This window comes from Notechis scutatus, chromosome 11 (assembly GCF_049901735.1).
Source record: "Notechis scutatus isolate UNSWTSFEM ecotype Mainland chromosome 11, rNotScu1.2, whole genome shotgun sequence".
NCBI lineage: Eukaryota > Metazoa > Chordata > Lepidosauria > Squamata > Elapidae > Notechis > Notechis scutatus.
Genome location: NC_142019.1, coordinates 19,052,511 through 19,070,166, shown reverse-complemented (window position 1 = coordinate 19,070,166; position 17,656 = coordinate 19,052,511). Strand labels below are relative to the sequence as shown.

Sequence of the window (17,656 nt, the reverse complement as noted above, 5' to 3'; positions counted from 1 at the left end):
TATCTTTGACTGCTTCGTGTATTTATTTTGGAACGTCTTTATTTTTCTTTTAATGTTTTAATTGATTTAATTGTAAGTTATGTTTCATTATAAGCCGCCCAGAATCATTTACCGGGATGGGCAACTATAGAAACCGGATGAACAAACACGCCCCTAAGTGGTCCCAATGGCAGTCTGGTCAGGAGAAGGCAAGTAGCTGCTGTCCTTCAGTGGGATCCCTGCAGGCTGTCCCCTGTTGGGCTGCCTTTGGCAAAACCCTGCCAACTGCAGGAAGGCTACCAACGTTGAAGGCTCTCCTTGGTCCCCTGGTGGGCATCTCTTCTCTTGATGGATGCTGCGGAGTTTTCAGATCCTTCAATCCCTGAAAGCTACCTCTTTCCTCATAGGAGGCATTCTGGATCCTGAGATTGTCTTTCAAAGCTATTAAGATTTATCTAATCCGTTGATTTAATGCCCACTCACCAGGCAGTGTTTGGTGGCTTGGGGGAGTATTAAAACATTAACACTGGAAGAAAAAACAAAGACAATCACAGCAATGAAAAGAAATGCAGGTCTCAGGTTCCTTAGATCTAAGTCTTACTGTTTTCTCCACCCCATTTCAATCTGAGCTGCTTTGACTACTGTTGACTAGATAGGTTAACTGACAGTAGCAGCTTTATGGCTCTGGGCCATTTCATTGGATCACCTTCTAAGATCTTTTGTTTGCTCCCTTTTGTGCATTGTGATACCACAGATGAAACGTGTGTGTGTCGGTGGCAGATGAAAGGGCCTCAGCTGCCAAAGGGGGTTGAGCATCATTCTTTTCCAGGGATGTGAAGTCCATATGGGACTTTGATCGCAAAATTGCCAACCCTCTTGGTATTTTTCACTCCACCCCCCTACCCCACCCTGGACATTCCTGTTTGTGATTCTCCAGGTGTTCATATTCTATAAACTAAGGGTCATTCTACAGACACGCACACACATACCTTCCAGAGAAAAACCGAGGATGCAGTAAGATTACACAGACAATACTAATAAGTTAACACTGCATCAAATCTAAGGGACAGATCCTCTGAGAATGTTAGAGGACTTTCCACTTTGGTTTTATAGCTTGCAACAACCGTAAGAAATTACCGTAGTACGTAATTCATGGGAAGCGTCTGTCCAATCCCATGATTCGATTTGCAAATTTTGGAAATGTTAACCATAATAGAGTGGAGAGAGCAAGAAAGCAGAGTGTTCTTATGTTGGGGCTGAAATGACCAAAGGGAGAATAAAGAACGACCACGTCTCTTGAACTTGACACCGTATTACTAGCATGTGCCTTTTGTTGTTGTTGTTGTTTTGTTGTTGCAACTGCATCACACTTTTGGCTCAGTCACCACAGCAGAATCATACGGACTACAAGGACCCACCCCAAAGGAACTTCCCAAAGGTCCCTCTCAAATGTGAATTTAATCAGGCGTGTTATTTCAACAAATAATGGTAACAGTGACTAAAATCTTCATATGATTTGTCGCTCCAGCTGAGAATCTTATGGACAGAGTTTGCATTCCACACTGTAATTGTCAGATTAGAGAAAGCATTTTTCTTTGTTGTTGTTGTTGATTTCAGCCAATTTGGTTAACATTTTATCTCTTGGTACTTGCTGTGTAATTTACAGCTAAATGATGCAATTCTTATTTATACATTTTCATCTTATTGCCATTTTTACAGCATTGAGACTCTGTCATTGAGATTCTGTCTGTGAGCAGGTAATATTCTAACTGCCACATTCCCTCCATGAATTCGTTCCTAATGCCCAGGGGATTGTGTGCTGCTTAAATTAGTATAACTCCAGAGCCATATTATCCATATTTTCCGTCTCTCAGAAAGAGAGCACAAGAATTCTCCTCCCCTTTCTGGACCAATTCTACTTGTAGAATAGCAAACTTAAAATAAAATTGCTACTCTACCTCATTATTATGAACAGGGGACTGCAAATGGACATGTGAAAAACTGGTAATTTTCTACTTCAATTTGCTTTGTGTCTCAGTTGATCTGCTGAGCATTTTGGAAAATCTAACCCAGCCCAGAAGACACCAGGTCCATATACTTCTCCAGATTAGGGAAGCCAAATACTGTGGGATGACAAATCGGGAAGTCATTCCATGCTGAAAGCTGCAGCAACTTAGAGAATGAGGCATTTTGTGCAGTGAAAATATTACAAAGACTATCATTTTGCACATGCAAAATCAATTGCCTTACATCTATGTAGCTTGAAAGGCGGCCACAGTTATCAAAGAAAGAAGATACTGATTTTTTGTTCTTAAAAAACTCAATTATTTAAGCATTTTGATCATTTAGGTCGTGTGAAAAATCTTCTCATAAAGTCAAGTAATAATAACCTTTTATAAAATAAATGTGCTCCGTTTTCCTTCTCGTGGAAAATGTCCAAATAAGAGGCGGTTTTGAACTTTGCTCAAATCACTGAATTGGGAGAATTAAAACTTCCTCCCCAAAGGCTGTATGCAGTTTTCTCTCACTCATCTCAGCTGAATCAAATCACATTTATTCTGAAGAAAAAAGACTTAAAATAAATGAGTCTGGATAATTCAGACATGAAATTCAAAATGCATTGCAAAAGATAGGAATGGATTACCTGAAATTTTCGTGCCAGTGGCTTCTTTGTCTAACTCCTTGAAACCTTCCCAAAATAATTTACAGAACTTCTTTTTGACACACATAAAAAAGACATAAACACACTGAACGAAATATCGCCGTGTAGCATTCGATACCTTCTCTGCAGCAGCCAGCCGCACTCCCCCGTCCACGAGGGGCTTGCTTAAATTTATGCCACACTCCTGTAACAGGTGTTGCTGACTAGCTAAATGCAAAAGCAACTCAGGGGAGGCCAAAACATAATTACTTCAGATAACACTTTTCAATCGAAAAAGGAAGCTTGTTTGCTTGTTCAATTGATTTGTTCTTCACTAATTCATTGAACTGAGTAACACTGCAAAAGCACAAAAAATAATTTGTGTTCTACATGAGCATAAATCTTGTTAATGTTTCAAATAAGCTTTCCATAGAATCTTTTGTCCTGGGATTACATTATTCATCTTGAATGTTAGTGTCTTAAAAGGTGCGTTTCTCACTTTATTTCTATCTGTTTAGGCTTCCAAATTTGTTTAACACGTATCCGATGTACAAGAATTTTTATCCTATCAAGTATGGATTAATGATGCTATCAGCAACATTGCTGTCCACAAATAACTTCTGAGTTCCTTTCCTGAGAACAAACAACAATGAATAACCATCAATCCCAGAAGCACTTGCCCACTTCCTAGACACTAATCTTACGGTCATTCATCCAGGTAAGAATTCAGTAAGAAAAGCGTAGAACAGCAAGAACTGTAAATAATTGTTCAGTTAATCCAATGACAAGAACAGAATTTTCTGAAATGACCTTTAACATACAACTGTTAAATTAATTATTTGTTCCTTAATCTTTAATAATAGATGTCAATTCAAAGAAAAAAAATGAAAACAAAAATATTTAAAAACAAACATTTAATTTCAGGCATGAAAATGGCTACAGGTGTATTTCAATTGCTGTTACAATTAAGAAACCAGACCTCTTGATTGTTCATAAAAACCTACAATGCCAAGGAGTAAATGTATCTTAAGAGGCTTTTTTCCCCTTCATGGCTTGTCTTACAAGCTCCACGTCTTTCTGTAACAACTGCTTCAAAATCTGTTTACTTTGCTTTGTAGGATTTCCGCAAAAAACACTCTTTATGGCATCAAGGACTTCCATTGATCTTTCAACAATATCCTGAGCCATCTTTTTATGTGGTGAATTCTCTGCATATTCAGTTAATTCAGGACTAAAGCCATATAATAAATTAATAAATGCTTTTAATTTCCCCATTTCTTTCTCTGTGTCTTCTGCTTTCTTTTCTGGAGGAGACTCAGATGCAGGCAAAATGATGTCCACTTCTGGTACAGATGCAGTTGTTGATGGGGAAGGAGATACGTCTATCTCCACCTGTGTGGTGGGTGGAACACTTGACGAGGAAGGAGTGATATCTATGTCCAGCTTTATCTCTGTCTCAGATGCTTCAGATGAGAGGGAGGAAGGCAGCTCTATGTCCAACTTCATTTCTGTTATAGGTGGAGCTGTTGATGGGGGATTAAGAAGCTCAATGTCAAGTTTCATCTGCTGTTCCTTCTTCTGCAACAGCTTCCTCTCTGCCTCCCCTGATAATTCCAGGGCATTTTTTAAGTAACCCTCTGCTTGCTCAACATACTCATGAAGATCTGGGTCTTTTTTAACAGAGGAAGGTGCATTCTTAATGGTTGTAATTAGTGTATCAATTGCTTCTAAGACGTCTAAACCTCTAGGCTTATGATGAACCAACTTCACTGGATGGCTTCTCTGCTGTGGCTCATTATTGTCTAGTGTCCTATGTAACTTTTGTACATTCCTTAGCGATTCCACTAGACTAGCCAAGGCTCCATTTGTTAATTGATCAAAACTCTTACCTTCTTTCTTAGTGGTTGCTTCTTTTTCCAACTGAACTGAAATGGTGCTCAGTGTATTTCCTGGATTTGGCTCTTCAGAAATCAGAATAACAGACTCACTTGTGTCACTTGGGAGATATTCTGAGGGACTTGGGTTGGAATGCAGGATAACAGATGCAGACGCGTCATTTCTGAGTTTCCAAAAGGCTGTTGTAGTTGGAGTATTCTTTTTCATCAAGGCAATTGTTCTGGACTTGTCACTATTTGTGGGGTTCACATTCACCCAAACAGTGTCCATTGCTACGGATGGAGAAGTTACTAGCCTGGGTGCCAAAATAGTTGCTGGTGGTTCACTGGACAATACAAGTTCTGTGGGGATATTTTTTACCACATCTTGCAAAAGATTCACAAGATCATTCAAAGTTTGCTCTTCCTTTTTTGCTGCAATTTCACCTGTGTTGGAAGGTTCTGTAAAGCAGTAAATAAAGCCATTAAATGTATACCTTGTTTACTTTTTTCTTCTGTGAAAAAAGGCATGTATTATGAACATGCCTGCATTGCTACATATCACAATTTGAAACAACTCTGTGTTTCATTAATAGCCATTCCCAGTTTAAATTCAGATGAAATTATTTGAATTCTGTTATGTTTTATGGCTTGGCTATATATTCTGCTACCAGAAGGGTCCCGTGCTCTCAAAAAATAAAGAACGTTATCCAGGTAATCCAGTCCGGCCCTGCTGGAGCTAAACCATCAACTTCAAAGCCTCCCCTTGTATGAAAGTATGCAGACTTCTGGAGAAAGGACATCGTCAGATGTCACCTATGAGAGGAAAAAAAGTAGACTAGACTTCCTCAGGGGAAAAAAACCCGTTTCTGTTGTTGATAAGAGACTCACTGTTCCAGGGAACAAAATCTCAGTTTTGTAGACCAGACAATCTTATCTAGAGAAGTATGCTGTCTCCCAGGAGCAAAGATCAAAGATTGAGAGGTGTGCTAAAATAATTGTCCAGAGATTATTATTCCTTTTTGTCCTCTTTCATGTGAGAATGAACGGTATAACAAAGAGCCTGAAAACAATATCAAGAGACTATGAGCCGCTAAGAAGGAAAGCCAAAGAGATGGGAACACAGGTGGTGTTTTTAATCTGCTCCCAACAAAAGGTAAACATCCAAAGACAGAACTTTTGAAATAAGCCACTGTCTTAAAGGGTGGTGCCATCAAAGGAACTTTGGATTCCTAGAACCACAGTCTACAATAATTACATGAAGGGCTTCTGGTAGGGGGTTGACCTACACCTCAAAAGAACGGGGAAGAATATTTTTGGAAAAAAATAGCAGTGTCCATTTTCTCCTGTGTTTATTTTATTCAAGCGTGTGATGATCACTCTAGCTTTTTTGGAAATCCATTGTGGATATCTACATTTGCATTTAAATTTGACGAAGCCATAACACTGGTTCATCCCTTATGTCCAGATATCTCTTTTTCCTGACCCTCACCTCCACAAACGCATTACAAAGTAAGTGTAGGTAATAAACATAAATAATGACCATATAATAAACTTAACTTGTGCAAAGACTGAAAGCTCATGCAATGACAGCAGGCCAGTTGAGACAACAACAGAAAATGACTGGGCGTCAAGTCACTTTGAGCACATAATGGGAGGGGGGAAAAAGGAATTCTTACGCAGGATTTCAATAGGGTCTGTCCTTTCCGATGCAACCTCTTCAGCTGTAGTTGGCTGCACAGATATCTGTTGAAGAGGAGGGGGAAATGAATCATTTCACTGTGGCTATCAGCTTTTTATTTTGTTGCATGCTTAAATGTACTGTCAGGAGAACATATTTAATCCTGAAGCTGAGGGTCCAAAAGCCTTTACCTCAATAACAGTTCTGAACACTTACCTCACAAACTGAACCTCTACCAACTTCAAGGTGTCAAGACAATCAGACTGATATAAAGATTCTCAAGCGTGTTTTTTGTTTTTGTTTTCTTCGTGGGCCCATCCATAATTGGGCAGGAAGGAAAGTTTCAGAGTTCTTTGGCAGAGTGGCCAACAAACTTGTAAGGATTCTACTTCCTTATCGGTAAAATTATCTTAAGCAGGCACCGCCAATACACGTTATCAATTTATCATATAAGTGTAGTACAGTCCTGATATAGTAGGCACATTACAACCCCCAAATAGAAATTAAATGTTTTAAACTGCATCAGATAAATAAATAGAAGTCAATATTGTAATGGTTTCTTCCCACGCAACCATGGATCACCTGGTGTTCATGCAGCCCAATTTTGAAAGCACAGCGCTAGCTTGATCTGAAAGAGAGACAGTCACAGGGCTGTAATGCATCCCCACGGCATCCAAGCAAGCTCTCCTTTCGCCTCCAGACCAGGGATCTCCAACCGTGGCCACTTTAAGCCTGGCGGACTTCAACTCCCAGAATTCCTTTAATATGATTAAACTTTAGATCAGGGGTGTCCAACCTTGGCAACTTTAAGACTTGTGGACTTCAACTCCCAGAATTCCTCAGCCAGCTTTGCTGGCTGAGGAATTCTGGGAGTTGAAGTCCACAAGTCTTAAAGTTGCCAAGGTTGGACACCCCTGCTTTAGATTAACTGGTTGCAGCACCCTGGGTTTGTTGTTTGCAACCTTCCTAGGGAGTTTACCCATTACATACACACTTACACACCTATTCTCCCCTGTTTTATTAGAGTAGAATCATTTTAGCTATAACACTGCCTGTTTAGTTTTACCTATTGCGTGAACCCAGGCACTGTGATTTCTAAGCTATACTTTAAGGCTTACTATCAACAAGCTACGTCTTAGTGCAATGGGTAAATGCAGCCTGTATGGGGAATACATGCTTGGTTGCGCGTGAGAAAGAGAATATTCATATTTTTGTGTGGATCAGAAGTGATTTAAGAAATTTACGGCATCCGAAATACAGCCTATTTCCTTTTATCTTGAAACTTAACATTACCTCCACTACTTTAACATTTTCGTAACGGTGTGTCACACCTAAAAAAAAACCAGAAACAAACAAACAAACAAAATTAGAGTTAGTCGCACTGTGCAGCAATTGATTTTCAGCTCATTTTATATGACAGTTATTTTCTTCATTTTTTTATTTGAAAAATCGTGATGCTTTGTTATCTATTGCCACCATCCCTTTGAAATAACTTGAGCAAATCCAAATGTAAGGTTAGGGAAGTCTTCTAATATAATTCCACTGAGTTACAATCTTGGCCATGCAATGGTAGCCACATTAGGAGAACGGCTTAAACTGCTCTTTCAAAACAATCTCAGCCAATAAAAAAACTGATCTCAAAAAACTATCCAGGGTTGAAACTAGTCTGCATTGAGATGAGAAGCAAACCACTTCACTCCTAATGCAAGAAAGTAAACTGGATGGGTATAGTTCCTCCCCAGCAGTCAAGTTCCATTCCAGCTGGTTAGTCCCAAGAAGAAGCAACATGGAATGAATATCTCTTCTTCCCGATTTGAAAGGGAAAACCTTGAATGCAGATTTTGATGAAAATTAAAGAAGTCAACCAAAACATTAAAACTCGGGTGTGTTTTCCCATATTTTCATCTAATATGAAAACCACCCTGAACAAGCACACTTTGCAGTATTAGGTGAAGCTATAATGTGCATATATTTTTAAAAAACAGCTACAAAATTGTAGTAAAAAAGACTGAGGAACAGTTAATATAAAAAGAGTCACAGGAAAAAATACAGAGTGATTTGACAATTATTCTGGAAGTGGATAAAAAAAGGCTAAACAAAGAACCTCTGTGAATAAAAGGAATTAAGAATTAAGTGATGTTGGGATAAAACTGAAGTGAAAGAAGTATTTTCAAGATTTGAATGGGAATGATAAAGGGAGTGAGAGGGTGAAATTAAAAAGAAAATGTTAGCGATTGCAGCCCTGTTTCAAACAGCTTTGGGAATGTTTGCTGGTAGGAAATACTGAGGTCAAAGCGCTGTGTGTGTGAGTGTAAATGTGTGTGTGTAAATGTGATGGCTTGCAAATTTATCTATGAATTACAGCACAAGCTATTAAGGACATACTTCATTTTAATATCAATGTACATTCAGAAAAAAATTCCATCTAGTAAGATTTAGTCTTCAGAAAGCAGGAAGACTGCTGTAGTTTGAATGTCATTTGTTAATTAGATCTTACAGGATCCTAGAAGAATCCATCATCTCTCTCAAAGATGAGAGGAACCATGAAGAGAAGCCCCCTCAGCTGCTGTCCTAGTTCCCAGTTCCCATCCTACTGGTTGTCAGGAAAGGCACCGGAGCCTCGATTTTCCCAGAGAATCTTCAAATGGGGAGAACAATGGACCCTTCCCATTACAGAATGGATGTGGTGGCTCTTCTTTGGGGCCACACTGCTTTGTTTTGCTCAGTTTATATGAAGGTTGTGGCTTTTTTTTCCTGTTGTGGACTGCTTTGAGCCTTGTATTTATAACAGGGGTCAGCAACCTTAAACACTCGAAGAGCCATTTGGACCTGTTTCCCACAGAAAACACCGGGAGCCACAAAACCCTTTTCACATCTGCATATAACACTGCATATACCTTTATGCTATGTATAAAAAAACTATAGTATTTATGAAATAAAAAGCCGAGCTTCAATTATCCACCTGCAGCAAACAAACAAAAAATGCTGTCTGCTGCTGCCTGCCGTCACCCTCAATAAATCGCGTGCCGGCGGGTGTTGCACATTGGCAGTTATGATGCATGTTTTGAGCGACAGGGAGCCGCAGCAGAGGAGTGAAAGAGCCACGGTTTTGACTCCTGCTCTAGTCTCTCCACAACAGCAACCTTGTGAGATGGGTTGGGAATGCGAAGACGCAAAAATAGAAACCCCTTTGCCGGTCGAAGGAATAGGCTGAAAAATAGCTTTTATGCCCGGGCTGTCAGACTTCTGAATGCAACATAAACACCACAATTAGGATGAATATGACAGACGTGCAAGGCCAGCACCAAGGAGGCTCGTTGCAATTTCATTGTACAGATGTTGTGCATTGACAATAAACGATTGATTGATTGATTGATTGCAGGAAAATGGGAGGTGAGGACGTTTAGGAGGAACAATGAAAGCAACTGGTGCCAAGGAAATTGGCCTCTGAAGAATATGGAGGGTGTGGTCCAAGAAGAAGCCCAGAGCGAAGAAGGGATGGATACAGGTCGAAAACAAAACGAAGCCAGCTGCCTAAAGGGGGGTCCCTTGAAGAGCTCTGGCCCCCGAAGAGGAACGGCGGAGGGGCTAAGCAGGGATAGCCCAACGGGGGATGGAGGAAGGCAGCCGGCAACGGCAAACGTCCCGACAGCCCTTGGAGGGCCGCGTAGCCTCCCACACGGAAGGACCGGCGATGGCGGGGCGGAGCTGAGGAGAGCCCGAGAGGCCACAGGCCGAGGCGGGCTTGCGAAGGCGGGAACGGCCGCAGAGCTGCAGGGAAGCCTGAGGGGAGGCGGCGGCGGCGGCCCCGTTGCCTTTCCTCGCCTCCCGCCGGCCTCAGCCGCTGAGGGGAACCGAAAGGCCCCCGAGGGCGCCAGGAGGGGCTTCGCTTGGCCCTCCCGCCGCCAAGGAAACGCCCGGCGGCCCGGCCCCGCTCAACCGCCCGGGGGTCTCCGGCTCTTCCCCGGGAGCCTCGGCCCCTCTGCGGCGGAGGCCTTCCCGCCCCCCCCCCCGCCTCGGCCATGGCCGCCGCAGCCTCTCCCCGCCCGTCCCGCCACTCACTCGGGTGCGGGCTCGCCAGCGGGAGGAAGCTCAGCAGCGCCCCCGGGAGCCACAGCAGCAGCAGCAGCAGCCGCCGCCCCACCGCCGCCCGGCCGCCATCCGCCTCCTCCTCCTCTTCCTCGGGCGGCGGGGCCGAGCGCATAACTGCCGCCCCCGCCGCCCCCGCCTCGGAACCCGCGCCCCGCCCGGCCAAGCGCTTTAGCCGCCCGGCGAACCGCTTGCTGGGCCTGCGGAGCCCGCCGTTTCTTTGGTGGCGTTTCGTGTCCCCGCATCCCCCCCACGGCCCACCTGAGCCGTCCCGAGGGAACCTGGACGCTGCGCCCAGGAGGGTCGGGGGCTCCTCGGGGGTGGCGGCCCCACACCTGTCCCGCCCTCCCCGGCTGAGGTTAGGAAGGGCAGGCCGGACGGAGCCCAGGACGCTGCTGCCCTCAGGCCAGGCCAGGCCAGCGGTGCCGTTTTGCTTGCGCCCTGGCTGGACACGGAGATGCCGGTGCCAACAGGAGGGCTCTCTTCCCGGGGGAGCCTCCAGGTGCCTCCATGAACCCCCGGTGCCTTTTATCCAAGCATCAAAATATCGGCCATGTTCAAACCGTTTTCCAATGAAGACTCTTGCAACCCGCTGTGCCCAGAGCTGCCTTAAAGACGGTTGTGCAAACTGGCCAGGCTGTGAAAGTGCACAATTTAATGTGATGGTCCAATTCTACCCACCCCCCTCCCCGATCATTGTGTTTTGCATGGCAAAGTTGAACCACCTTAACAAGCAGTATCTGCTGATGCAGTTTGTGTTTATTTCCAGAAACAATTGGGGAACCCAGAATCCACCTGTATCATGCAGACAGAATTCCCATATAGCAGGTGGCCAACAGGTTGGTTCATACAAATGTTACTCTGGTGATAAATGGCAACCTACACACCAATAGCTTAGTCCACACATTACACCAAACCACTGCAACTATCAGTACCTAATTTTAAGGAAAAAAACGCTCAAGATTTGGTAATTGATTTTAATTGTAGTTAAGAAATTTATATCACAGTACAAGTCTTTATGAAGATGTAATTTTTTCATACACAACGGGACAATTTTTTAAAACATAACAAAGCACAGTGAAAAATCTACTAACATTAGAGGCCTGCACCTTAAAAGAGCTGCCACACGTTTAACCAGATTCTCTGGCCAAGAACATGCATCACACCCAAATGCCAAAAATAGCAAGAGGCTCAACAGCATTGCTCAGCAGTACAGTTTAACGGCTTGTAACAGTAAATCGTTTGTTTTCATTGTTATTAAGCAAGCCAAGGTGGCCTGGTTCACGTATAAATGATAATTTCAAAATTACAAAGGCTGGTTAGAGAATTAGCATAAAACATGCTGAGCTGCCCTTAATATTAATTGTGAAACTAAGTTATAGCAATAGCACTTAGACTTATATGCTGCAAAATAATGCTTTACAACAGGGGTCTCCAACCTTGGCAACTTTAAGCCTGGAGGACTTCAACTCCCAGAATTCCCCAGCCAGCTGGCTGGGGAATTCTGGGAGTTGAAGTCCTCCAGGCTTAAAGTTGCCAAGGTTGGAGACCCCTGCTTTACAACACTGCCCCCAACAACGAGTCCTCCTTTTACAGACCTTGGAAGGATGGAAGGCTGAGTCAACCTCGAGCAGGTCGGGATCCAAGCCTGCAATGCTGCCTTCTAATGGGGACACCGCCAGGCTCCTTATGAGCACCCTGCTGGGTAGGCTAGGCAGACTTGCAGTCCCTTCTCCTTTGCCAGCTACTTTTGGAATGTCTGCCCATTCTACTACTTATGATAAACAGGGGTGTACATATGTAACAACAATTTGGCCGTAGTGAGAGAAAGACCATTTCCCCAGGGTCATCTGTTGCCAGAAATACCCTTCCTAGGTGCATGACCAGCACAACCCAATTTAGAATGTAGGATCGTGGGGCTGGAAGGGATCTGGGAGGTCTTCTAGCTCAACCCGCTTCTCAAGGTAGAAGACCTTATACCAAAGTCCCCAAGTCTTAGTCTGCAGCCTGGCCTGGCAGGAACTGGGCCATGCGAGCAGCAGAGGAGTGTGCTCAAGTGCTCAACTGCATCTGCACAAGTGGTCACACACGCGCAAAACCATCCCCTCCACCACCACCCTGATCCTTAGAGCCGGAAATGTTGGGGGCTCCTTCCTTATACCATCCCGGTCAGACGGTTGTCCAGTCTATTCTTGAAAACCTCCCAATTATGGCCCACCCACAATTCCAGGAGACAAGCTCTTCCATTGATTGTTCTTACCATCGGGAAATTTCTCCTTGGTCCTCTCTTAACAAGCTTCCATCCATTATTTCTTCTCCTACCCTCCAGTGCTTTGGAGATCAAGTTGATCCCTTCAGGATTTCAAGTGTGGCATAAGTAGTGTGGTATAAAGCTGTACTCGCTTTATCACTTCTATGATCTTGATGCTATTCCTATTAATGTAGCCAAGAGTCGCATCAGCTTTCTGACAGCTGCAGGACACCGTTGGCTTATGCTTAAGTGGTGGGCCACTAGGACATCTAAATCTCTCCCAGTTCGTACTGTTGAGCCAGGTACCAACCAACCGTGCATTTGGTTTCTCCTACCTGAATGCAGGGCCTTTTTTCACCATTGCATTTCATTTTGTAAGATAGGGTCCAGTGTTCAAGTCTTATCAAAGTTCTTCCAGATCTTGAGTCTATCTTCTAAAGGGTTGGCTTTCATCCCAGCTTGGTGTCTCTCAGATTTGATAAGTTCCCCTTTCATCCTCTCATCTAGATCATTTATGAAAATGTTGAAGGGTATGGCTAGAATCTAAGGATACTCCATTGTAATTCCATTGAAGATTACACATTAAATGTGGCTTGGTCATCCAGTTATGAATCCATCTGGTGCGGGTATTGTCTGTCCCACATTGTTCTATCTTATTAAGAAATATGTGATCTACTTTGTCAAATGCCTTCCACATATGTCCACAGCATTTCTCTGATAGTGTGACTTTAGTCACACTATCAAAGGTAGTAAGATTTGTCTGGCATGATCTTTTTTTTTTTTACAAACCCATGCTGGTTTCTAGCAATCATCTTGTTCATTTCTAGGTTCTTACTAATCTGCCACTTATCTTTTCCAGATTTTCCCAGGCATTGATGGGAAAATGATGGGCCTATAATTTCCTAGATCTATTCCCCCTGTGTGTGTGTGGTGTGTGTGTGTTAGAACCACATCAGCTCATTTCCAGTCCTCTGTGCTACATGAGCTTTGAAAGATTACATTCATTGTCTCTGAAATTACATCTGCCAGCTCCTTCAGAACCCTGGGGTATAAATGATCTGATCCAGGTGATTTGTACTTGTCCAGGGTAGATAGGTATTCTCTTACTAATTTCTTGTCTATTTTGACTTGTATGCCTTTCTACTTTCATGATGTTGCTTTTGATAAGTTGGGCTGTTTCTTCCTCTTGCAAAAAAAAAAAAAAGATGCAAAGAAGGAATTAAGCAGTTCTGCTTTCTCCCTGCTACCTATTATCTATCCTCTTCCATCTATTCCTATTAGTGGACTTGTTTCCTTGACTTTCTTCCTGTTTCTTACATATTGAAACTTTTTAAAAATTATTTGTTGCTTTAGTTGCTCGTCTTAGCTCATTCTGGCCCTTAATTTTCCTGATTCCCTCATTACAGATTCAGGCTATTTACTCTGATTCTCTCTTAGTTATATGTCCCTCTGCATTTTTGTATGTGTCTTTTCTGTCCCTCAATTTGTGAGAGTGCTCTTTTGCAATCATGCTGATCTCGTCTGGTGTTTCTTGTTTTGGTCGTGTGCTGAATCACCACTGGACAGACAAGGCAGCACTGGTTCATACAGTGGTTAAGGGGGAAGAGGCTTCGTTCAGTGACAGACTAAGCAAACCAAAGAAGGCCTTAGAAAGCCATGTAACGTGCATGTGCAGAAGTGGTGTATTCAACAGCAGGCTGGGGAACCCCACAAAAATGGAGCCTCAGATTTATACTGAAGAGTTCCCTACTCCCAAATAGAATATAGAACAGAATATTCTATATTCCATCATCCCAGATGAATTTCCATAATAAAATAAAAACTTGGTTTTGAGAGAAAGCACTTAGGATATTTTATGACTGATGTCTCCATCCCTGTTGATCAGTGCCATATTTTTGTAATGCCCTGGTTTTCTGTGTACACGGCTCTGAGCCATTGGGAATAAAGCAGCACCGAATGGAAAGCAGGCCCCCTACTCAAGAGTCAGGTGCATTCCAGTAAGAAATGAGAAATACTGTGTTTTTGAGTTCCAAGAAATACTTCTGCAGCTTTACAATATTCTGCTGAAAAGCTTCAAATCAAAAATATTGAGATCTAAAGTTCTCTGAAAGCAGATAAACAGAGACAAAGTCTTTAATGTATAAAAAAGCGCAGACATTTGTGTGTTTGTGTGTGCGTGTATTCCAGTATAATTTTGGGACTTGCTATCAACTGTATGGTTATTCACATACTGTAAATACAGGTAGCCCTCAACTTACGAGTATATTTAATGACGATTCGAATTCACAACAGCACTGAAAAAAGTGATTTATGCCCATTTTTTCACACTTACGAATATTGCAATGACCCCATGGGCTACGTAATCACAGTTCGGACCCTTGGCAACTGGATCATATTTATGATGGTTTCAGTATCCTGGGATCACGTGATCCCCTTTTGTGATCTTCTGATGAGCAAAGTCAATGGAGAAGCCAGATTCAATTACAACCATGTTACTAATTTAACAACTACAGTGATTCACAACAACCGTGGCAAGAAACTAAAATGGGACCAAATTCACTTAACTCTCTTTTAGCAAAAGAAATGTTGGGTTCAATTCTGGTCATAAACTGAAGACTGCCTGTATTCATCACTTACCATCTTTAAAACCTTTTCTTAAACTACTAGCTTTTCCTTAAGTTCAAATACAATAGATGGTTGGCAAACAACAGAAATTCCTACCGTATCAAATTTCTTAAGCTGTTTCCTTTAGAAAGGAAGTATTCTCTCCCTGTTTACCCTCTTGTATTTGGATTACAAAACAAAAAACAAAAAAACCCACACCCCACTTTCTTTTGTAAGAGGAAAGCAAGATTTGGAGTCCACCTTTTTCTCTTCAGAACTAATGATGTTCTTGCAATGCAGCTTAGGAGGACCCATTTGGACCTCTGTAGAGAGAGAATGTAAACTTTTTGTCACTTTCTTATGAAACCACTGGGGATGGTTAGCAAGTCTTACAGGAGCAACAGAGACAGGCAACTTTTCATGTAGCCTGTGGAAGCAACTCTATTAGCACGCCAGCTTTTGAAACCACGTGAAATGCCTTTCATAGCCTTGGGAACTCATTCAATCTTTGAAAGATGCAAAACAATCCTAGGGATTCTCAAATGGTTCATATTCTCTATCCCCCCAAAATCTGCTTACATACAAACGTCCAGCTGCCTGACTGCAAAATACTCAATAGGGTCAGATCTAATTAAAATTTGGACTGAGATCACAGAAAAAGGTTTTCTAGTCCAACCCCCTGCTCAAGCACAGACCATTTCAGACAAGTGGCTGTCCAGTCTCTTCTTAAAACCCTGGGAAGATGCTGGCAATTGACTATGACTTGAAGGAGTAGTTTACCTTTGCATATGCAGTTATTGGAAGTACTTTGTGCTCTCATATTGGCAGACTCATTACACTGATAATTCTTGTGAAAAGAATCCAGCAGTCCCAGCTGTTGCCAGGTCTGCCCCACGATCCTGTTTGGAGAAGAGGAAAGCTGGGACACCAAAATCGCCGGAAGTTACACTAAAAATCTGTAGTTTTTCCCCGAAAGCCATCACTCTGCTAAACAAATAATTCCCTCAACACTGTTCAACTATTACAAAGTGTGCACTACTATTACCGTTAATCCTCTCATCACTCCTTATCGCCCATCCCCTCCCACTTGTGATTGTAGGACTGTAACTTTGTCGCTTGTATCCTTACGATTTATATGGACTGTTTCCTAGTAGGATTTGTTGATTGAACCCCATGACTATCATTAAGTGTTGTACGTTATGATACTTGATTCTTAACGAATGTGTCTTTTCTTTATGTATACTGAGAGTATTTACACCAAGACAAATTCCTTGTGTGTCCAATCACACTTGGCCAATAAAGAATTCTATTCTATTCTATTCTTCCATTCTATTCTATTCTATCCCTGTAAAGAGGTGGGTCTATTGCAGAATCAAGTCAAAGCGCTCAACTGCTACATAACAGTAGTAAGCCTTATTAGCAAACATTTATAGCAATTTGCTATTTTCCAGAACAATTGCGTGCTATCCAAAAACGTTAATAAATAAAAATAAAACCCAAGAGTTTAGACCAAGGGTCCCCAAACGTGGTCCGCTTGAAGACTTGTGGACTTCAACTCCCAGAATTCCTCAGCCAGCAAAGCTGGCTGAGGAATTCTGGGAGTTGAAGTCCACAAGTCTTCAAGTGGCCCACGTTTGGGGATCCCTGGTTTAGGCTACGCCAGCGGGTTGCCCGTTTCAAAGCGGGGAAAGAGGATACCTGCACACGCTACGATGCAGCAGGAAAAGCAGCCCCGTTTTCTTCCTCTCCTACTGAAAAGGGGGCTTTTAAGACAAGCGGCGCTGGAGGGGGAAAAGGCCAGGCTGGTCCAGCAGCCGCAGCAGCGTTTCTAGGCCCTTCGGGAGTTCTCGGTCGCGTCCGACCCCGGAGGAAAGTCCTCGGTCGCCCTTTTAGAAGCGCCCCCCAAAACCAGCCCTGACAGGCCGCCCGCCACCGCGGTTACCGGGTCCTAGAAATGCCCGGCCGCTACTCCCCTCCTTTCCGAAGGGAGCTACGGGAACAGCTTCGCCGGAAAATGCGGCCGGGAGATCCGTTGCTGGAAGCGGGACCCCGGCGAGGCACTCCGTCTTCCCCGGCCGAGCAAGCGCCACCAGCTCCGGCCGCCAGTGAATCCTCTCCGAAGCCGTTCCGCCGCCGCCCGCCTGCCTGCCTGCCTTTAGCCCGTCGTCGCCAGGAGCTGCTCCATCGCCCCGCCAGGCGGACGGAGGCCTCCGGGAATCGTCAGGCGGCGCCCGGCCCGCCCACGGAGACGCCCGCCCGCTGCGGCTCGACTCAGCCGTCCGCCCGGCCGCCAATCCCGCAGCGGCAGCAGCAACAGCAGCAGCGGCTCCTTCCGCGGCTCGCACCGACTGCGCCGCAGCTCCCTCGTCAGGGACCTGCCCGTCTCCCCCCGCCGGCCCGTCGCGCGTTCCCATTGGTACGGCGGCCGCCGGCCCGGCCTCCCTCGCCCTCCGGTTGGCCTCTCCGCCCGCCCGTCAAGCGGGAGCCTTTCGCGCGGAGCGCCCGCCCCCGCGGCGATCACGCTAGTGTGCGCGCTG

At 43.9% G+C, this 17,656-nt stretch overlaps 1 protein-coding gene across 1 annotated transcript; it reads right to left on the bottom strand.

The window, feature by feature from the left end:
* Nucleotides 1-3,519: 3,519 nt before the first annotated feature.
* LOC113425678 (uncharacterized) lies at nt 3,520-17,533 on the bottom strand. The gene is made up of 5 exons (XM_087972865.1): nt 17,062-17,533; nt 7,469-7,506; nt 6,174-6,240; nt 4,510-4,956; nt 3,520-4,143 (listed from the first exon to the last, which is right to left on the bottom strand). Exons 1-5 carry the CDS (start codon nt 17,531-17,533, stop codon nt 3,647-3,649), a joined length of 1,521 nt encoding a protein of 506 aa, XP_087828991.1. The 3' UTR covers nt 3,520-3,646.
* Nucleotides 17,534-17,656: the final 123 nt, after the last annotated feature.

What these genes read in the sequence shown, in the direction of transcription:
- LOC113425678 (XM_087972865.1), bottom strand. Translation starts at nt 17,533, where the DNA reads ATGGGAACGCGCGACGGGCCGGCGGGGGGAGACGGGCAGGTCCCTGAC. An exon ending in AAAATGTTAAAGTAGTGGAG is followed by an intron (nt 6,241 to 7,468) that starts GTAATGTTAAGT and finishes CCTCTTCAACAG; the next exon opens with ATATCTGTGCAGCCAACTAC. An exon ending in AGCAACCACTAAGAAAGAAG is followed by an intron (nt 4,144 to 4,509) that starts GTAAGAGTTTTG and finishes CCCCATCAACAG; the next exon opens with CTCCACCTATAACAGAAATG.